Consider the following 22,850-nt stretch of genomic DNA (forward strand, 5'->3'; position numbering starts at 1 on the left):
TCTAAATAATTGCACAGAATCTGAATCTCACTCTCTTTGTTTACAAGTTGCGCAGTAATAACCAGGTTTCACAATTATCTCTGTGCTATCAAAACTCTCAACCTCTATGTCTTCCTCACTCCCCACAGGGAGGGAGACAAGTCAGGAGGGACAAAGACCCTTGGTTTTCATCTTGGGTAGCCTCAGCCACTTAAAGACTTTTTTTAAAGTAATGAGTTCATTCTCTAACATGAGACTTGCCAGACATATAAGAAAGTCAAAGCTGGAAGCAAATATAAGCAATGGAATTGGACAATCCATTCATTGCTACATACTACATACTATATCAACTGTTTGTTAGTTAACAACATTGGTGTGCCATTTTCTTGTATGCAGAATTACATTCTACAACTAACACAGCATGGTGAACAAGAGCACATTTTATTCATTTATTTTATTTACGTATTCATTTGTTTATTTGAAAGGCAGAGTGTAAGAGAATGAGGGACAGAGAGATCTATCTGCTAGTTAACTTCCCAAATGGCCACAATAGACACAGCTAAAGCCAGGTTGAAGTGAGGAGCCAGGAATTCCACATAAGTAGTAGGAACCCAAGATAAAATAACATCTGTCTTTTTAGGTGCATTAGCTTGAAGCTGTATTGGAAGCTGAGCAGCCAGGACTTTAAGAAGCATTTTTTTTTTTTTGACAGGCAGAGTAGACTGTGAGAGAGAGAGAGACAGAGAGAAAGGTCTTCCTTTTTCCATTGATTCACCCCCAAGTGGCCGCTACAGCCAGCGCGTTGCAGCTGGCGCGCTGCGCCAATCGGAAGCCAGGAGCCAGGTGCTTCTCCTGGTCTCCCATGCAGGTGCAGGGCCAAAGCACTTGGGCCATCCTCCACTGCACTCCTGGGCCACAGCAGAGAGCTGGACTGGAAGAGGGACAACCATGACAGAATCCGGCACCCGACCGGGACTAGAACCCAGGGTGCCAGCGCCGCAAGGCGGAGGATTAGCCTAGTGAGCCGTGGCGCCGGCCTTAAGGAGCATTTTGATATGGGATACCCATGTCCCAAGCTGTGGCAGAAAATGCTGGGCCACAGTGCCAGCCCCAAGAGCGCATTTTCTGGAGTCAGCCTTGTTGGACTTACATCTCAGCTCCATTATTTACCAGCTCTATGGCGTTGGCAAAATTATACAAGTATACCACATTGTGTCTCATTTCATTCATTTAAAAAATGGAAAATAATATTAGTGTCTGCCTCTTGGAGTTGTGCAAATTGAGTATTCAGGATGTATAAAATGATTAGAACTGGATCTCACACAGAATTATCAGCCAGTCTTGGAGATTTGTTCAGTAATTGATAACATTTATGGAGTGGGCCACATTATTTTAGAAAAGTTCAGGTTTTATTTTATTTTTTTAAAGCACCAGAATTAGTTTGAGTTTGCCCTAGAAGCAGAATGGGCCTTAGTAAACTTTCTTAAGGCTTAGTATGAAGAATCTTCAAGAAGTTTCTGGAATGTGCATATCCTGGGAAAAAAACTATGTCTGGATTTCAAAATATTTGGCACCAAAATAAAGTAATTTTTCAATTTCATTTTTCCAAAAACTTTTTGAAATATCCTTGTTTGTGTGGCTATTTTATATTAGCATAAGAATGTTGTCTTCCAGAGAAAGTGAATCTGATTGATTTTTAAAGATTTTATTTATTTATTTGACAGGTAGAGTTACAGACAGTGAGAGAGAGAGACAGAGAGAAAGGTCTTCCTTCCGTTGGTTCACTCCCCAAATGGCTGCAACAGTTGGAGCTGCGCTGATCCGAAGCCAGGAGCCACATGCTTATTCCTGGTCTCCCAGGAGGGTGCAGGGGCCCAAGGGCTTGGGCCACATTCTACTGCTTTCCCAGGCCATAGCAGCGAGCTAGATTGGAAGAGGAGCAGCCAGAACTAGAACTGCGCCACAGCGCTGGCCCCAATCTGATTGATTTTTTTTTTTTTTAACTTTTTGACAGGCAGAGTGGACAGTGAGAGAGAGAGAGAGAAAGGTCTTCCTTTTGCCGTTGGTTCACCCTCCAATGGCCGCCGCGGTAGGTGCGCTGTGGCCGGCGCACCGCGCTGTTCCGATGGCAGCAGCCAGGTGCTTCTCCTGGTCTCCCATGGGGTGCAGGGCCCAAGCACTTGGGCCATCCTCCACTGCACTCCCGGGCCACAGCAGAGAGCTGGCCTGGAAGAGGGGCAACTGGGACAGAATCCGGCGCCCCGACCAGGACTAGAACCTCATGTGCCGGCACCGCTAGGCGGAGGATTGGCCTGTTGAGCCACGGCGCCGGCACTGATTGATTTTTTTAACCTACACCCTTCCTCCCCCCATCTTTCCCTCACCTTTCCCCCCCCTTTTGGAGAGATTAGTGTAGTAATTACCAGAGGACATTGCATTTACTGTACACACTAAATGTCTGTAAAATCTCAGTGGCTTAGAACAAAAATGATGTACTTACTGCACTTCTACTGGTCTGCTTTGGCAGAGAACTTAGCTCCGTATCTAAGGAAATTAGACTAATAGACATTCTACCTTTCCAACACATGGCATCAGTATTCAGAGTAGCAGGAGAGAAAGTACTGTTTTTTCTTTTTCTTCTTCTTTTACTTTCTTTATATTTTCAGAATTAAATCTTTTTGAAAATGTTTACAAGTGAAAAGAAAATAATATTTTTAAGTGAAATAGACCTCAATTATAGTGAACTATGACTTAAAAAAAAAAAAAACCAGAAAAGTCCCAGAATGCTGAAAAGTTCTTATATTTAAGGGAGAAAGGGAATTATTTGAAGACATACTAGTTTAGAAGATGAATTCTCTCTTTTTTGTAATAGCTACTGTCCTTTGTTTCACAACTGAACAAAACATTCAGGAATTTAGTAGTAATTTTTAAGGTCACATAGTACTATAGTACCACAGTTAAAATCTTGAGCTTACTGATGATTTCAATAAAATCTAGTAATAAAATCTCCTCAGTTACAACTAACATATGAACAGATGAAATAGCCTAAGTATGTGCCACCAGTGAAATACAAAATTAGTACCTAAATGCTCATGAACTTGGAAAATTTCTCAAAGTTGTCATTCTACTTCTCAAAAGCAGTAAAATAAGGAGACATTTAATGTTATTTCATTTTTAATTATGTTACACGACCAAAAAGCGTTATTTTTAATCAGCAGAATCCCTTCCCACACCATTTTCACCACACACTTCCAGCCTTGTAGAAGAATATATTATCCTTTGCTCACACTCAAATCACCACCATTAATTTTAGTGAGGGTTTCTGTCTAAGAATGGAGATGAATTGGCAAACAGCTAAGAAGAATGAATAAACTCTTGATCTTTTTTCCTGAAGAACATTAATTGTACATCTTAGCAGATAGTTTATTAATTTGGCATCATTTTCAGAATACCAAAGAAGTAAAGTCTTTGAATTTCTCCTTTCACTCATCAATGTCTGCAACAGCTGGGATGGGCCAGGCTGAAATCAGAAGCCAGGAACCTCATCTGGGTCTCCTATGTGAATGTCAGGGACTCAAGTACTTGAGCCATCACCTGCTACCTCCTAAGGTGCATGTGAGCAGGTAGCTGGATTAGAAGCAGAGCAGGGGTTCAAACCTGGGCACTCCAATATGAAATGTAGATATCGGTTTTTTTTAAAGATTTATTTATTTATTTGAAAGTCAGAGTTACACAGAGAGAAGGAGAGGCAGAGAGAGAGAGAGAGAGAGAGGTCTTACGTCCGCTGGTTCACTCCCCAATTAGCCTCAACAGCTGGAGCTGTGCCAATTCGAAGCCAGGAGCCAAGAACTTCCTCTGGGCCTCCCATGCAGGTGCAGAGGTCCAAGGACTTGGGCCATCCTGCATTGCTTTCCCAGTCCATAGCAGAGAGCTGGATCTCAAGTGGAGCAGCTGGGACTCAAACTGGCGCCCATATGGGATGCCGGTGCCACAGGCAAAGAATTAACCTACTGTGCCACAACACCGGCCCCAAAATGTAGATATCTTAACCACTGAGCCTGCATAGTATTCAATTTTATCCATCTAACATAATCTGTTGTCTAGGCCTTTGTTTAAGGAGTATTGTACTTGTTTCCAAATATTTATTATGAACAAGGAATAACCATTTATATATGCTATTTGGAGGTGTGAAAAATATTTAAAAAGTAAGTATCCTAATCTGACATTTTTAGGTCTTTTTCAAATGTGGACTAATTTTTAAAATTTTCTCTAACTTATTAGAATTATCATCTTGGGTTGTGGAGTCAAACGTACATGACTTCAGGCATCAGACAGCACTGCTGTTTCTGTGAAATGAGCAGTCTCCTCCACCTCCGTTCTCTGCCAGAGCTGTTTCCATGCAGTTGCAGTTGTAGTTACAATCCAATATCAGGTGGATTGATGATGCCAGTCCTGGAGATGGAGTCACCTGTTTCAAATAGTGAAATGAAAGGCTATAAAGTTAGGATGATGGATGAAGAAGTCACTTAAAGTGGGAGAGAGTTGAGCATGCTCAAATTTTGATGGATGTGCTCCAGTTGAAAAGGACTGGATGAATATCCAGGTGATACGAAGTATCAAAGCTACTGGGAAGGAAGAAGATAATGGGGATCTAGAAAGAAGGAACAGGCCTTACTGGCCTTAGATGGCAGGGAAGGCAGGATCATGGTCAAAGAAAAGGGAAATGTGCTGGGTGCACTGGGCTTCCTAGGGAGGGAGTTGAGGGCATTTCCACATGATCGCTCTGCCTTTCTTCACCAGAACAGAAGTGAGGGTCATGATCTGAGAATAGCTGTCAGGGGAGGAGCAGAAGGATTAGAAATTGAACGTAGTGGGTAAAACTGCTGCCTGCAGTGCCGGCACCCCATGAGGGCACTGGTTTGAATCCTGGCTGCTCCACTTCCCATCCAGTTCTCTGCTATGGCCTGGGAAAGCCCCTGCACCCACATGGGAGACCCAGAGGAAGCTCTTGGCTTCTGGCTTTGGATAGGCACAGCTCTGGCTGTTGCAGTCATCTGGGGGGTGAACCAGAGGATAGAAGACTCTCTCTCTCTCTCTCTCTCTCTCTCTCTCTCTCTCTCTCTCACTATCTCTGTAACTCTTCCTTTCAAATAAATAAATAAATAAATCTTTAAAAAAGCAATTGGATCTTTAAGAAGAATGTAGTAGGTTGAAGTTGTTGCAGACAATGAGAAACTGAGTTGGTCAAAGACATGTACCATACCTCGCAGTCAGTGCTATGCTCTTATTTCAGTTTGCTGATCATCAATTTAAGGACAGCCCAGCTGCCCTTCTGTGGAATTTTAGAAAACTGATCCACTCAGGTATAGAATATGTAGATGTTATCCATTTATTTTTCTAGGAAAGCAACAAGGGAATTTATGGCTCTCCAAGAGCATTTTTAAAATAACAGACCATTTGATCTAAGCTGAATAAAAACTAGATGAAGAAAGCAATGGATTGGGAAAAAGTACAGGGTAAAGTAGAGTGAGAGCACTTTAATAGGCAGAGGAAGACATGTAATAATTCATGTTTTCTGTGCTAAATAAGTAAATGACCGCAAATCATTCGGCATCATCCCTAAGACACAGTAAATGTTAGCTGCTGTCATCACCATAAAAAGTATTATATTCTACATTTATCTAATGTATAATTTGCTTTTGAGCCGCAAAATTATGAGTCTTCAACCAGAAAAAGCATAAGAGAGAGTCTTCAAGTCAGCTGCTTATTTCAAAGTTGTAAAGTCAGTCTGCTTTTATAATCTGACAAACTGAAAGGGAGGTTCATTTTTTATTTTAATTATTTCTTTTACAAATGGGTTTTCCTATCTTTGAGAATAATAAAAGTGCAAGACAAATGCACTTTGACCTGGCCTTATCAAGGATTTTGATGGTAGCCTTCAGAGGTTTTCACAGATCCCATATCTGATTTAAAGAAGCATGGCTCCCTTCCTTTCACCTCCTTGTCTTTAAGAGGCTGGGTTGTAGAATCGAACATGGAAAAGGTGGAGGAGAGTGCACGCATCTAGGTCATGGATGCTGCCAGAACAAGGGCATATATTGATCAGGTTTTGTTATTCAGTCCTCTTGTAATTCTGTTATTCAAATATAATGAGACTATGATTCTTTCAAAGTGAGCTGTTTCACTAGGGGTTCTCTTGTTTACTGAAGAGTAGAGGGAGTGAGAGAACAAATAAACAGAGCTGAATCCAAACAACAAAAGTAGGTGGCACAATGAAAATCATCTAATTTATTATCTATATGAATATGAGAGCATAGGAGAGAACAGAATTTTTAGTAGTCCGGAATGAAAGATTAAAATAATTCAGAGTGATTTGTTGCAAGCTATGTGACAGGTCAGCACATTTGAATCTCATTTGAATTCAACAACAACCATAAGAAGAGGTGTAAGCAGAATATCTCCCGTTAGCTCTGCATGTCTTTTACTGGCAGTATGAAAAATAAAACTTGCTGTATAGGTATAGAACCTAATTTGGGCTGCTATTGTATATGCTGTACATTTTCTAGTGGGCATCTTTATCTTCTCTATTGATCCACTTTTATTTTGTTTGTTTTATATTCTGTACTGCCTTTTTCCCCTATTAGAGAGTGTGACATAGGTGTGTTTTGCTCCAATTCCTAGAAAAGTACTAGAGACATATTATTAATTGTTCAATACATATTCATTGAATGAATTATTGAATGTCGGATGAATATATAGATTGTGCTTTCAACCTAGCAATAAATTCTATTTCTTACTCAAACATTTGATTGAAATAATGTAGGAAAAATTAATATTTTTGAATCACCTTCACAGGGCAACACTTTAAGATTTTGTAAGTAAATTCAAATGTATGAGGCAAAGAACTTGAACTTCTGTCAGTGATGTAAAATGTCTACCATCCAAGCCGGTGCCAACTAACACAGTGGCACATCATGGGGGGATTTATAGTTCCCTTGATCAGGGTGCCGGGTGACAGTTTCTTGGAGATTTCTTCAAGTAAAAGAATTTGTAGGAAAAATACTCCAATAGTAACACAGACAATTTTTCCATGAATTGAACGTAAGCTGGGAAACCACTCAGGGATTTTTCTTTAAATACGGGACTGAAACCAAATTGTGAATTCAGTCATCATGGTTACACAATATTTAAGATTTTTGAAGAGTATTATAAATACTGGAGGTTAGAAAGAAGAGACTTTTTATTTTTTATTCCTCAGAGTTTCATTTCATTTTCTAGTGAATTCTTGACTAGGTAAAATATTGCAACCTGATTTCCTAATGTGAAAAGCAAATATATTCCTGGATCTTGTTTTTTATTTATTTATGAGCAGCATTTATATTATACATGGAGTATTGTACTTTTTTTTTTAGATACTGAATAATCCATACTTGCAAATGTTTTTAAAAATCCAATAAAAATGGGAGCGGCTGCAGGATAATGGCTACCTTTGGAGCAGAGATGAGGCTTTTTGATTGTGCAGTTTCCTTTCTGTGTTGAAGAATGCTCTGTCCTTTCTCCTCACTCCTCACCTTCTGTTTGCAGTGATCCTGTGTATATTGAGGTGTGGATGCACAGTGTCAGAGAAGGGCCCCGATAAGAAAAAGAGCATCATCAGATAGTTCCTGTCTAATGCTCAGTACTTCTCTCAAATCTCTTCACCTTCTATACTGTACTTTGATTACTATACCTTTCCCGGTTTTCAAAAGTAATATGTAACAATGTAGCTTTTTCATAGTGATAAGACATTTTCATAGTAAGACTCTTAAAGGATTAACCAATGTTAGTTTGTAATCTGTCCATATATATTCCATGGATTAAAGAGCGGAGCAGTTTTTATTAAATCATCCAAGTAAATTTTCATGATTTAGAAAAATAAATTGGCTTATGGTGCACTTGCTTTTTATAATCTTATTTTAGGTTCTTTTCAAGGTCTAGCACTTATTACCCTTTTCATTTATATCCTTTTATTATCTTTCCAAATAGTAATATCAGCTTCCTTCATTTTACTCCTAGAATGTCAGGTAAATGAAATCATATTAAATAATGAAACTATATATAACATTTTGACTATGGATTCTTTTATTTACTGTATATATTTAAAATGTATCTATGTCATTGCATGTGTCCGTAGTTTATTCCTTTTTACTGCTGGGTAATGCTCTACTGCATGGATTTATCATCATTTTGAAAAATCCATTGCAAAATTGAGAAACATTTGGATTGCTTCCAGATTTTTGCAATTACAAACAAGTCTGCTGCAAACATGTTTGTGCAAGCTTTATGTAATCATAATTTTTTAATTTCCCTTGTGTAAATGCCTAGGATTGGGATTTCTGGGTCATATGCTTGGCTTTATGAGAAACTGCCAAACATTTTCTCAGGGTAGTTTCAGCATTTTTCATTTCTCGGCAAAGTCTGAAAGTGTCAGGTGCTCTGCTTCATCACCAACAATTGGTACTTGTTCTTTGGCTGTGTTTGCCACCCCCTCAACCCCCACCCTGGTTCCTCTGACAGATGTGTGATGGTGGCCTACTCTGGGTTTCTTTTTTTAAAAAAAATAATCTTTCCCTAAAAGCTATTGATGTTGAAGAGATATTTGTGTGCCTTTTTGCATCTACATGTCTTCTCTGGTGAAGAGTCTGTTTAAATTATTTCCTCCTTGTTTGTTTATTGTCAAAGTTTTAGAATTTCTTACAAATTCTAGATACAAGTTTATCATATATATGATTTGTGAATATTTCCTTCTTATCTGTGACTGCCATTTCAGTCTTTTAATAGTATTTTTTAAAAGATAGAAATTCCTTAATTTTGAGAAAGTCTAATCATCATATTTTCTTTTCTATGTTTTATACTTTTGGTATTGTAATTAAGAAAAAAGCATTTTCTCCTATGTATTCCTAGAGAAACTTCATAGATTTGTGTTTTTTTATATGTAGCTCATTTTTGCACAGGGTGCAAGATAAGGGTCAAAGTTAATTTTCTGCATGTGTATGTATGATTGACTCAGCACCATTCCAGTTGTTGAAAAGACAATCTTTTCTCCATTCATTTCAGTTTCTACCTTAGTTGAAAATCAACTCATGATGTGAATGGGAGTTTAATTCTGGACCCTGTTCTGTGCTCCACTAATATCTCTCTCTTTCTCTAGATAATAGAAAATATATAGAGAAATATATTGATATTATAATACACTAATATATAAGTATTATATTTCTATAGCAACACATTGTCTTGATAGTTATAACTATATTTCTTGAAAGTAACATGATTTTTCTGACTTTTCTCTTATTTTGTCTTGCCTTTTCTAATTCCTTTGCATTTCATACACATCTTAAAATTGGCTTGTAAATTCTAATTTTAAAATCCTACTGGAAGTTTTGATAAATGTGTATTAAACTATAGATTGGTTTTGAATAAAATGGCATCCTTATAATATTTTGGGTCTTATAATCCATGAACATGGTATGTCTTTCCATTGATTTAGCTATTCTTTGGTTTTGTTTTCACCAATCTTTTATGATTAGTCACTTTTAATTATCTCATTATGCTATTATTCTTTTTATTTTATAATAAAACATAACATTATTCTTTTTATTTTATAAATACAACCATTACAAAATCAATATTATTCTCTAGAATTAAGTAACAATAAATAACATGGGTTTTTGTTTTAAAGGAGTCAGTGTATAGTGAACCTTTTAAAGCTACTGTTAGCACTTTCACCCTTTTCTGGCATTTAATAGATAAAACAAAACTTTTACTCCTCTAGAAAATTCACTAATAATTAGTATTTTCTGATAAAGGAATTTATGTCAGTGAATCTCACATTGTTTCCTGAGAATATAGGAACTAAGACTTGTGGAAAGTTGTGTGTGAAATCTGCTGGATTCTTCTCATTAATTTAATTTGGGGAAAAAGAAGATCATCATTCATTTTATCAACAAAAGAAAAATAATTTTGTTTCAAGGAGCATAAAAAAGGATATATTCTTATCTTTGGCAATGCTATCTATTATATAACAAAGTAGTGATTTATTCATTGACATTTGGGTATTTCAGGAGAATGCTTTGAGGTCAATGAGGTAAAACATTGTTTTCCAGAAATTATTTTAGAAGTCTTCTATTCCATAATTTCTTTTTTTTTCTTTTATCTGCCAAACTTCCTCCCATAAATTTATTTTTTAAATTTTTTTAAAATTTTATTTAGTAAATATAATTTTCCAAAGTACAGTTTATGGATTACAATGGTTTTTCATAATTTCTTTCCCCCCCTTTTTATTTAGCAGTGGTTCCAAACCATAGAGTTTGCATTTCTACTGGTCACCATAAAATACATTTCAAATAACTAATCATGCAAAAGTTTGCTCCCAGGAGAGTTACATCAAAATATTTATTGAAAATTAATCTGATTTTTTGAAAATTCTGAAGTATGCTCAGTAACCACTTGTAGCGTTTCCTTCTTTCGTGCATCTGAATGAGGAGAATTACCTGTTTGGTACCTTAACCTAGCTGTATTATGCTGAAACAAAACTCCAAAATTTCCATTGCTTAACCCACAAAGCTTGTTCATAGACATTGAAATGATATGTTCTTATATCATTGAACCTTAATAGCTTAAATCACACACACACACACAACACACACACACATACATAAGCAATTATCACAGGAACATGGGAGAAGGCATTTAATCATTGTGATCTGTGTCTAAAAACCTACCAAAAATATTTGTAGTTATCATCATTTGTCACATTTCTATTTAAAATTTAAAGAAAGTGGGGAATTCTTGCTGGGGCAAAGCTTCACTGGGTAATCTGAATGTGGAGACCCTAAGGTCTCTGAGACTGTCCATTTCAACCTCACCCTTGAACAGGAGCCTGGACTTGAAAAAAGGTCTTGGGGTCCAGAAGGTTACTAGTATTTTTGTGGGAGGAACAGCCAGGAAGGGATGTAGAGGATCAGTACACAGCAGTGAGGTAGGAGTTGCTGGAGGATCTCAGAAGTGGTGATCTGAGACCGAGGACTCACGATAGTAGGCAAGTTGGGGAGGACACAGGAGAAGACCTGAGCAGTGTGGACTGGGGAGAGTAGCAGACATCAAGTGCAATCTTTGCAGGAACAGAGGCCTGAGATTGGTGCACAGCTGGATTCAGGGGACGAGGCTGGGAGTAAAAAGTCCAGAAAGAAGCTCATCGGAGGTAGGGAATCCTTAGGAAAGTGAAGACAGAAACATGGCAAAGGGGTCCCAGGCTGATGGACATGTGTAGAGGAGATGAGCATGGGGGTCTCACTAAAGAAGAGAAATAGTAAAGAAATTTACAACTGAAGCAAATCTGAGACTTATTCCAGCATCCATTTTTTTTTTAAGATTTATTTTTTTGTTTATTTGAAAGGCAGAGTTACACAGAGAGGAGAGATATGGAGAGAAAGAGAAAGAGAAGGAGAGGGAGAGAGGGAAAGAAGGAGAGAGAGAGAGAGAGAGAGAGAGAGAGAGAGAGAGAGAGAGAGAGAAATCTTCTAACTCCTGGTTGACTCTCCCAAATGGCTGCAACAGCTAGGCATTGGCCAGACCAAAGCTAGGAGCTTAGAGCTTCTTCCAGTTCTCCCACATGGGTACAAGGGCCCAAGCACTTGGGCCATTAGCCACTGCTTTCCCAGGTACATTAACAGGAAGCTGTATTGGAAATGGAACAGCCAGGTCTGGAACCAGCACCCACATGGGATGTCAGCATTGCAGGTAAAGGCTTAACCTGCTATGCCATAATGCCTGCTTCTGCCCCCGTGTTTCATAGATAAAGAAATTAAAGCCCCGCCGAAATGACTTGCCAAAACCCCATAAACCACAGTTGAAATTCAAGTCCTTGGCCCAAAGTTCTTTTTCTTATATTTTCCCTGAGTGTTAGTATGATATATTTGAAGTTTAAACCACATTTCCTGCCTGTTTAAGAATGGATTAAATACACTGTCTTATCAACATATATCACTTTTTTGTCTTTGCTTGTTTGCTGCTTCTTGTGGATAATCCCTTCCTTTAATTGACTGGGGAGTTAATGTAAAACTTTTATATAAACATCACTCACATTGGGTGCACTATTTGATCATTTATAAAATTCTATGGAGATTAATTTGGCCAAGATGGTAACTGTGTGTGGAAAATCTTATTTGGTGTTTTCCCATTTGGTAGCATACTACAAGTAATATCCAAACACCAGAGGTAGTTATTTGATGGTTCTATGTGCATCAGCTTAAATTCTGCTGAATGACATCCTGGGTGGTTTTGACTATTTTTGGAAAGCTAACTACCATCTGACATTCTTTTCTTGTATCATTCACAACAGCTACCACCAAACTCCTTCACTTGAAGGGCTAACATCATGAGATTCAAATGGGTGTTTTATGGGAGAAAAAGTGGGGCTTGTGATTAATCAGTTTGAGAAATTTTATATTAAACAAAAAATTACACAGAAACTTTACAGAGAACTTCTCAGAGCCTTTACAGAGAACTTCTCAGAGCCTTTAATAGATTAGTATTCTAGCAGACTGTTGCCACTGAAGGGGCTTAGAAGCTGGCAATAACAAAATTATTTCAAGACTTCATGGTATTTGTGCTCTAGTAAGGGGAAGCTGTCACTAAAAAAATAAACATGTTGAAATAGAAAGTAATAAAAGCTAGAGAATGGAAGAAGTAGAGTAGGGAAAGGGAGTTGGGTAAAAGTGGAGGATGGGGGTGGGGTGGGTGCGATGGTGTAGCAGGTAAAGCCGCCACCTGCAGCGCAGGCATCCCATATGGACACTGGTTCAAGTCCTGGCTGCTCCACTTCTGATCCAGCTCCCTGCTAATGTTCATGGGAAAGCAGCAGGAGATGGCCCAACTTCTTTGGTTGCTGCACCCACGTGGGAGACCCGGAAGAAGCTCCTGGCTCCTGGCTTCAGATCAGCCCAGCCCCGGCTTTCATGGCAATTTGGGGAGTGAACCAGCAGATGGAAGACCTCTCTCTCTCTCTCTCTCTCTCTCTCTCTCTCTCTCTCTTGCCTCTGCCTCTGGAACTCTGCCTTTCAAATAAATAAACACTTCGTTAAAATAAAAAAGTGGAGGACAGGATATAAATTTACACTCAGAGAGGGTGGGGTTCATTGAGAATATGATAACTGATCAAGACTTATGGGATGGGGCCAGCACCATGGCGCAGTAGGTTAATTCTCTGCCTGTGGTGCCGGCATTCCATATAGTTATTCCAATAACTAGTCGGTTCAAGTCCCGGCTACTCCTCTTCCAATCCAGCTCTCTGCTATGGCCTGGGAAAGCAGTACACAATGGCCCAAGTGCTTGGGCCCCTGCACCCACATGGGTGACCAGGAAGAAGCTCCTGGATCCTGGATCCTGGCTTCGGATCGGCACAGCTTCAGCCATTGCGGCCATCTGGGGAGTGAACCAACGGAAGGAAGACCTTTCTTTCTGTCTCTCCCTCTCACTGTCTGTAACACTACCTCTCAAATAAATAAAAGAAATCTTAAAAGGGGGGGGGGCTTATGGGACATAAGGAAATGAGCCATAAGAATAGAAGGAAAGAATTTTCCAGATTAAAGAAATATTCCATGCAGAGGCTTTGAGATAGGATTATACCTGGAGTATTCGAAAAACAGCACAAAGGCATGTGGCAGAGAGTGTGAAGGTGATGTGCTGTGGTAACAAAATGGGAGAAATAGTTGTGGTAAGAGGGAAGATGAGATTTTACATTATATGCCATTACTGGGGCTTTGGCTTCACTCTGAACAATATGGGAAACAGTAGAGATCAAATGAGTGATATGATCTGACTTCAGAAAGATAAGTGTGACTGTTCTTGGAGAATAGATTTTAGGAGAATAAAAGTGGGAGCAGCTAGGCTGTTTGAGATTTGGCAATCCAGGTGGACAGGAAGATGGCTCAGTCTGAAGTGGTAGCCATAAAGGCAGTGACAAATGGCCAGATACTGGATGGTATTAACGATAGAAGTGATTAGGTTAATATCTTAGAATCGAAAGTGTAAAAGATTATTCCAAATTCTATGACCCGAATAGATGGAAAGAAGGAGTCATCATTTAGAGTAATGAGAAAGACTGGGGGTAGACCGAGTCTTTTTAAAATAACCAGGAGGTGAGTTTTAGGCATCTTAGTTGGAAATGTTTATTAGGCATCTGAGCAGAGTTATGAAGAACACCAGTGGCGATGAAAACCAATTGTCTGGGTTCAATTCCTGCTTTGGTGGTTTACTGGCTTGCTGTGTTACTTTGAAAATGCCTCAGTGCCCTTTAAACTTCCAATTTCAATCTTTAAAATGATGATATTACTAGTCTTATAGTTAAATCATTATATTAATTGATATATATATGTTAATTATATCCATGATATCTATTATTCAATGTCATGTATCCAAAGATCTATATTTCTTACCAGATTTATAATTACCAATATAAACATGCAGATATGTAGACAGATATATATCAATAGGTAGATATATAGACAGAGAGAGATCTATACAGACAGATATAGATCTATAAGTAGATTAATATCCATATATAAATACATGGCACTGGGTACGTTAATCACTATCTTTAGCTATTATCATCACTTGAGTTTGGAATTTGGAGGAGAAGGCTGGGTTGGAGTTTAAGTCATCAGTTTGTAGTTATTCTCTAAAGCCATAGGGCTGACTCCTGTCATGATGTGCACATGTGGAATCTATATTATATGCTTAATTTTCTGGGTCTCAAGATGTTTTTCTCCTAAAATATCTCTTCATCTAGCACTTTGTGGGAGAATGTTATAAAAAACCCTGAGTGGATGTTCAGTAAAATATTTTATTAGAAAATATCACCTTGAAAAAATTGGGAAGAAATATTTTCCTTGTGAAAGTCAGTTAAGAGTCTCGGACAAAAGACCAGATGTCCAGATGTCAGGAGGTGAAGAGAGTACAAAAATCCAATGGACTCACTTTGGAGGACATACTTAGCTGCTCAGTAGAATCTAGGTATTCCTTCTTGTCACTGATGCCTGCAGGATCCAAAGCCACAGTCATACTCTCTCCAGCAGATAGGTAACTATGCAGATGAGTTTTGGACAAACAGCAGTGACAAGCAGTTCTTTTATTGGTCACGGGCCAGATGCTTAAATTTGGGTAAGGGTAGGGGTGTAGCAAAATGAAAATGAATGAATGAAAACAGCTCAGTTGTGCAATCTCAGTGCTGTCCTGAGTTACTTCTTTCAAGTCATTCCTGCCAGCCATTTCTGGAGTCTCCTGAGTTTTCTCTAGGGATAAGACATTCTGTTCTTTATGCATGGTGATAGAACTGGCCCATAGCAAGAAGGCCATAGTTTGAGTCATTTCTCTGGTTTGGATGGAGACGTGCAGTGGTCCTTTCAAGCACTAACATCTGTTCTCACTTGTGGCCAGATACTAGAATTAACAGAAGGTTGGCTTGAGCTGAGTTTGGTCATTAACCATGTCCCAAATTGAAGTTGACTGGCTCCTAGAGGGTCCATCAAATTCTCATATTCATGTCAGATCTAAGTTCTAACCAACATTCATTTAGTGTTTATGATAATACTAACTCTTTGTAGAATCTAGGATTTCTTGTAAGAAGGCTTATCAAATTAGTAAATAATAATTAAGCTTATAATTCTTTCATAAAATGTATACAGATGAGAGGTGTTTAATATGTCTGTGTCCCTTAATGGAGTATCTGGAATTGACTCTACTTCTAATTCCAGCTTTATAATGCAGATTCTAGGGGGCAGCTGTGACAATTCACAGAGTTGGGATCCTGCCACCCAAATGGAACACCTGGACTGAGGTTCCCAGGTTCATCCTGGCCATCCATGGTTATTACCACATTTGAAGAATGAACCAGCTTACAAGAGCTCTCTTTCTCTCTCTCTCTCTAAATAATTTATTAAAAAGTATTTACACAAATGCAAATTTCAAGATAGTATTATTTTGTCTTCCAACAACTGTCTAAGCACTTCCTATACATCATTTCCCTTAATTCTTAGAAAAGGCTATGACATTATTCAGTTTCCTGATGAGGCAAACATTTCATAGGTTAACAAAATGTCATAGGGTCATACAGCTTGGTAGAAGTCAATATGAGATTGATATATATTCAGTGCTACCTCTATCTCCAAGCATTGTTCTTTTTTCTGTATTTGTAGGAACTGCAACCTGGTGTTTTTAGGTCAGGCTCCCAGAGAGATCGCATTCAGTCAAGTTGACACATTTCACCACTGAGCTTTCTCATAACTTATCTGTCATCTGCAGACACTATATCGAGCACCTGTGGATGGCGTCCTCCCATCAGATGGACTTTCCCACCTGTTGTCTTGCAGATGTTTTTGTAAGGCCTGAGCCTTTTTTTTTTTTTTTTTTTTTGTCTATTGCTGTTAGAAAGTCAGTCTATTCTGTCATGCACAAAGCAGCCAGGGAGGCTGCAGGTTTGGTCTGGTGTCTTTCATCAGTGAGAGCCTTCTTGGTGAAACAATCTTTGGCTTTGATTTGCAGACTCACATTAGTGCAATGAATGTATCCATACACATGCATCTGTATCTGTGTACATTCTATACACATAAATATTTATGTATCATTATATATGCACAGACACAAAGTGATGAGTTTTCACAGATACGGACCACATTCCTACCACTCAAATCAAGGCATAGAGCATTTCAACCCCCCTCCCCCAAGGAAGTTACCTCATCTTTATCCTGTCTCCACAATTTCCACCCCACTTCCACACCTCCCACCCCCGTGGACACAGGGATAGACACTTGAGTTCAAGGTGTTAAGAGCACTTTTGCCAGAAGTCTTTGTGTGGAATAAGCACTCACTCCTCTTGAGTATGTACCTAGCAGTGAGATTGTTGGGTCATAGGATAAGGCTTATTTTCCAAAAGTGATTTGGAATGCTGTTCAGAGTGAAGGAGGGCAAATCGAATGATTAAAATGAAGTAAAATCGTACTTATGATTGGAGCAAGAGGAATTGAGGTTACTCAGTCTGGAAGATAGAGCTAAGAGGTGATTTCCTAATTCTCTTGAAGTATATAAAGGGTAATTTTAAGGAATAAAGGAACACACTATCAATTTATACAAAGAACAAGATGAGAGAAAATGGGATTAAATTTCAACAAAAGAGTGCTTAGGCAGAGCATTATCATAATTAACATAGAAATAGGTTATTGTCCCCAGGGTGTCTTCGAAGTTGTAATGCTCTCCTTGGGTAAGAGGTAGATAGCTATGGAAGCAAACTTTTCCTACTATCTCCTGAGTCCTTCTTAGTCTTGATTTGTTTTCTGGAAGATGCAATTTTCTTGCAAATGTGTCTTACATCTATGGCGACTATTTTAATAATTTTGTTGTTATTAAAGGCAGAATACTTTAGTTCAGTGCAAATGCTGACCTGGAGGGTATTCCAGGGTAAAGGGTTAAATATGTACTCATGAGGGAATTTGGAGTTTAAGATGGAGCCCTTTGTGACTAACGTATCTGGGACAACCAGTAGCTCCAGGACTCACTGGACAAGGTGAGGCTGGTAGGAGCCTGCTTCCAGTGTAGCAGAGAGGCTCCTGTTAGACCAGCCTTGAACAGATAGCAAATGAAAGCTCAGGGCAAAGTCTGAGGAACATCACTGAAGCCCTGGGCACAGATTCATGGCACACAGATTCTGGAGGGAAGTTCACACATAGAGGCTGAGGTTGTCTGAGTTAATTTTTCACACTCGTGACTAGCTTGAGAAAAGGTGGAGTGTGCACCATAGCTGGGTGGTTGAAACCTCTGAAATCATCTTCCAGTGATTTGGAACAGGGATTTGTTGTTTCCACATGATTTCCTGAGAGTGGAACACAGAGACCACTTTCATGTTCACCGTTTAACCCTTGCAAAACCAGGGCTTAATGTAGCGTTTTGCTTTTCTGTACCTGGCTGCCATCTACTTTGTGTATTAATATCATAAGAAGGCAACGCATATTCATTCCTAGTTCCAAGGGTGACCGGGACCACTGTGAGCATATGAAACACCATTGCAAGAATTAGAAAATGCCACCATTTTGATTAAAAAGCTTGCTTGAAGAATTTGTAGAAAGCAAATAGTAAAAGGATATGAGTTTTGATGATGCAATGAGCCATTACCATTTTGGAAAATGGTTTCATTTAGCTTGTAGTTTTATACAATATTTTTGTTTTGTTTTGAAATATGGCTAATCTTCTAGAGGTGCACATCCTTTGCTAGAAAACACAGACATTATATTGCTGGCATTTCAAAAATAATCATTTTCTTATATTTGTGGGAGCTCAAGACAGAGGTTTACTTTGGCCAGTCCTCTGTATTTACAATTACAATTTTTTTTTTTTTCATGATCTGAATTCTGGTGTATGAGAATTAAATTATGGTGCACATAAAAAAAGTCACGGGACATTGCTGTTTTGTAATAAATAAGGCAGTGGCCAACTATTACTCATTTGTAGCTTTTTTGAGATAAGCTATCAAGTCTGCCCTTTCATTCTTCTTCTTAATGCCAGCGAAGATCATTTTGGTTCCAGGGATGTATTTCTTGGGATTCTCCAAATACTCCATCAGAGTGTCCTCTCCCCAGGTGATGCCTTTGTTCTTGTTGGCGTCTGTGTAGGAGAATCCAACGGCCTGACCTGTCTTCCGCCCGAACAGACCATGGAGATTCGGTCCAGTCTTGTGCTTGCCTCCCTTTTCCACAGTGTGGCACTGGGCACATTTCTGAACAAAAATCTTCTTGCCTTTCTCAACATCACCCATTTTTAACTCGCCCGTTAGTCGCTCGCGCCCCAAAGGACTGCACCGGGAAGCTGGACGTCCCGCTCTGTATTTACAATTGTTTCCGTAACAAATTGCCACAAACTTAGTATTTGAGAACAACACAAGTTTGTCTTACAGTTCTGTAGGTCAGAAATCCAGTAAATGTCTCACTAGACTACAGTCACATTGGCAAGATGGTATTTCTTTCTGGAGTTCCCATTTCCGTCTTCAAATTGTTGGCCAGATTCAGTTTCCTCTTTGTAGGATAGAGGTCTCCATCTTTTTGCAGGCTATCGGTGGGGAGCTGTCCCAGCTTCAAGAGTCCTCCACAGTTCTTGACTCTTGTCTCCTTTCCCACATGGTTAAGGATATTGAGTGTCTGAGATGTCTGTAGCAGCTAGGACAGCAACAGACCAGAGCTGGGAACTCCCACATGATTGGTAGGGAGTCGACTACTTGAGCCATCACCTGCTGTCTCCCAGGGTCTGCATTAGCTGGAAGCTGGAATTGGGGAGGTGGGGATGGGGACTGGGACTTGAGTCTAGACATTCTAAATGGAACACAGATGTTCTAACTGGGATCTTATTGCTATGCTAAATACCCACACATTTTTTCTTCTACTTTTAGGGGCTAATGTTTAGGTTGAGTCAACCTGGATAATATAGTACAATCTCCCCATCTCGAGGCCTTTAACGATAATACATCAACAAATTCCTTTTTATCATACTGTGATATAGTCACAGGTTCCTGGAATTAAATCTAAATATCTTTGAGGAGCCATATTTTTCTGCTAAAATCTTTAGACATTCTGCCTTAATTGTATTCTTAGGCTATTTGATTTAGTATGTATTTAATGAACACTTATTTAGTAATAAAGAATATGGAAATTAATGAGCTATCATCCTTCTTTCTAGGTTCATACCACTACAGAAACAAAACCAGACTCACGTGCAGATACACACTGAATTTATCATAAATGTCGGTTTACCTAGCTGGCTAGCGCTGTGAAAAGAAAGGTAATGGCTCTTACTGCTGCATTCTCAATGCCAAGCGGCCTATGTGGCATGCAATACAAATTCACTCGTTAGAAAAGCATTTTTTTTCCTGTTTTTTAAACATTAATTTATTTGAAAGGCAGAGTGACAGAGACAGAGAATTAGAAAGAGAGAAAGAAAGATCATCCCTACACTCATCTGCTCCCCCAATGGCCACAATAGCCAGATCTAAGACAGGATAAAACCAGCAGCCAGGAACTCACTTCTGAGTGGCAGGGACCCAAGTATTAGGGCTATCCTCTGCTGCCTTCCCAGGTGCATTAGCAGGAAACTGGATTGAAAATGAAGGCCGGCGCCATGGCTTAACAGGCTAATCCTCCACCTAGCGGCGACGGCATACCGGGTTCTAGTCCCGGTTGGGGTGCCGGATTCTATCCCGGTTGCCCCTCTTCCAGGCCAGCTCTCTGCTGTGGCCCGGGAGTGCAGTGGAGGATGGCCCAAGTCCTTGGGCCCTGCACCCGCATGGGAGACCAGGAGAAGCACCTGGCTCCTGGCTTCGGATCAGCACGATGCGCTGGCCGCAGCGGCCATTGGAGGGTGAACCAACGGCAAAAAGGAAGACCTTTCTCTCTGTTTCTCTCTCTCTCTCACTATCCACTCTGCCTGTCAAAAAAAAAAAAAAAGAAAAAGTAGACAAGATTCCAACCAGGAATCTCATGTTGGGTACTTCCATCACAAATGGCAACTTAACGTGCTTTCCCACAACACTGGCCCCACTGAGAGCATTTTTAAGCCACCCTTAATGCCAGTACTGTTCCATGTGTTTGGCAAACATCAGTGAATAAAATACACAGAATCGGAACCCTCTTGGAGCTTAAATTCTACTAGGACTCTTAATATGCTAGGGAGACACTTTTCAGTCTATTGGTGAATGATTAAATAAGCATGTTAATGAATGAGCCTAAGGAAATGTATTCTACAGATTACCAGAAATGTTTGAAGGGCTTGTAAGTGTGTTTGAATCTTAATGTTCTTAATCATAAGTGCGTGGATAAAATCTATTTTTGTAGAAATACATGATAGTATAGTTGAGGATGGATTGGAGGTAAAGCATGATTGCCAAAGGCTTGAACTAAGACAATGACATTTGGAATAAAGAGGATTGGATGGCTCCAAGAGATACTTACAAGACTGAAATTTGGAGATGGGAAAAAAGCAAGAGAAATTAGTCCGGCATATCAGAGGCTGATAACAAAGATCATAAATTTATCATTTATTTTGGTATAAATAAATTAAAATTAGACACTTGCTTAATAAAAAATACCTTTTCCTGTTAACATATTCAAATATGCATGCATAGAGATATCTCAAAATATTCTGCACTTTTATATCATGATACTAATATTTACTAATAAAATACAAGGGTACTTCAAAAAGTTCATGGAAAATGGAATTAAAAGATAAATTTATTATCGTGAAAAATATCATTGAAATCCATGTATAGTTTTTTCAGAATATGAATTTTCCATCAACGTTTGGAAGATGGCTTCATATTGTGCATTTGTTGAACATAAAGGATCCTTCAACAAACACGGAATTTAGAGACAATTACTATTTCTGAAAGCAGAAGAGTTTATGTTCAGAGCTATCAGAACTGAAAGCTTGACATGGGGAATTTAGCCGTTGAAATGCAACCAAGAACACATCAGAGGTGACCTACATAAAGAAACTTAGCGCGGATGATTCCTCCTTTGGGGAATCTACTTTTGTTCTTTCCTGTTCAACTGGGGAGAGGGGGGAAAGACTGTCTATAAAAATACTGAGAAAGAAACTAGCATGGAGAATTGTTTTAGAAGGCCATTTGCATAGTGTCTGAGATTCCCTCATCACTAAATGTTTGCATTTATTCTATCTGAATATGCCTTCTTTTTAAAATGGATTTTCATGATGATCCCTTTGGAGCTGTATGATCCGTGACCTACAGGTGGGCAGCCCTTGGTCAAGAGAGGGAAAGCCCTTGGTCAAGAGTGGGAAAGTTTCATGAGGCATCCAGAAAGGCCGAGGAAATCTTTGAAATGGGAGCCTGTTTCCTGACCCTTCCCCTGCCTGTTCAACTTGATTTTGATACTGAACACAGAACAGTTATTTAAACCACAGCAAGAAGAGAAGCAACCACTTTTGCCTTTATATTTGCTGAGAGAGATAAACACACACAGGTTCTGACATATCAGTGAGATTGCAACGTTACTCTATCAGTGGGGACCAAAAATTCAAAAGCTCACAATGTTCATTTGTATTATTGACACCTTGCTAAGATGCAGGGGGTAAATGAGCTCAGTCAACTGACTGGCAGTTTTAGGGTCCAAAAATCAATCACTGATAAGGTGAGGTTCAAATTAACTTTGTGGCAGGACATAGGGTGATAGGGTTTTACTACTTTCATATAGAGGTACACACACACGCACACACACACATCTCCACATACTAGTTAAGAAATAAACATATAGAAAAGAAACCTAGCTTTTGTATTAAAAATCATAAAGCTATGTCAGACACTCTCAAAGTCTCCTTAGGTCATACAGATACTCTATCTAGAATCTTGTGTGATACGTACTAGAAAGACAATTCTGTAAACTATCAATCATGCATTTCTGAAATCTTAGAACTAGAAAGAAGTTTGTGTAACGCCCTCATCAACAGTACCATTTAGAGTTATCTGAGGATTTTCCCAATTCATAGAGCTGGACGTGGGAAATTTAAAATTTCAAAGCTGAAACACAACTCAAATATTTTGTCCTCTCTTGAAGGGTATCCATTCAGTGTCCGTCTGTTTACTGACATTTCAGCAGGTGCTGGTATTTATAAGGGAGTAGAACAGGTGAAATTTTGGTAGCTTCAGGCCCAGAATGAAGGAGAATTAAGGAATGTATAATTCTCTGCATGTGGCTCTATCTCTAGCTCTATCTCTGTGTCTGTATCTTCCTCTCTGTACCTCTCACTATCTCTCCTTGTCTCTGTACCGCCTTGTCTCTATC

The 22,850-nt window shown here is 39.1% G+C and overlaps 2 protein-coding genes across 6 annotated transcripts in view; one reads left to right on the plus strand and one right to left on the minus strand.

The window, feature by feature from the left end:
* RBMS3 (RNA binding motif single stranded interacting protein 3) overlaps positions 1-22,850 on the plus strand; it is a 1,606,934-nt gene that overhangs the window by 741,720 nt on the left and 842,364 nt on the right. The gene's annotated exons all lie outside the window — the stretch shown is intronic.
* On the minus strand, positions 18,408-18,883 carry LOC133750055 (cytochrome c). Its single transcript, XM_062179444.1, has one exon. The coding sequence runs from the start codon at positions 18,818-18,820 to the stop codon at positions 18,503-18,505; it is 318 nt and encodes a 105-aa protein (XP_062035428.1). The 5' UTR covers positions 18,821-18,883; the 3' UTR covers positions 18,408-18,502.

Source organism: Lepus europaeus, chromosome 2 (assembly GCF_033115175.1).
Source record: "Lepus europaeus isolate LE1 chromosome 2, mLepTim1.pri, whole genome shotgun sequence".
Taxonomy (NCBI): domain Eukaryota; kingdom Metazoa; phylum Chordata; class Mammalia; order Lagomorpha; family Leporidae; genus Lepus; species Lepus europaeus.

Excerpts from the sequence above, each read along its gene's own strand:
- LOC133750055 (XM_062179444.1), bottom strand. The coding sequence starts at position 18,820 with ATGGGTGATGTTGAGAAAGGCAAGAAGATTTTTGTTCAGAAATGTGCC.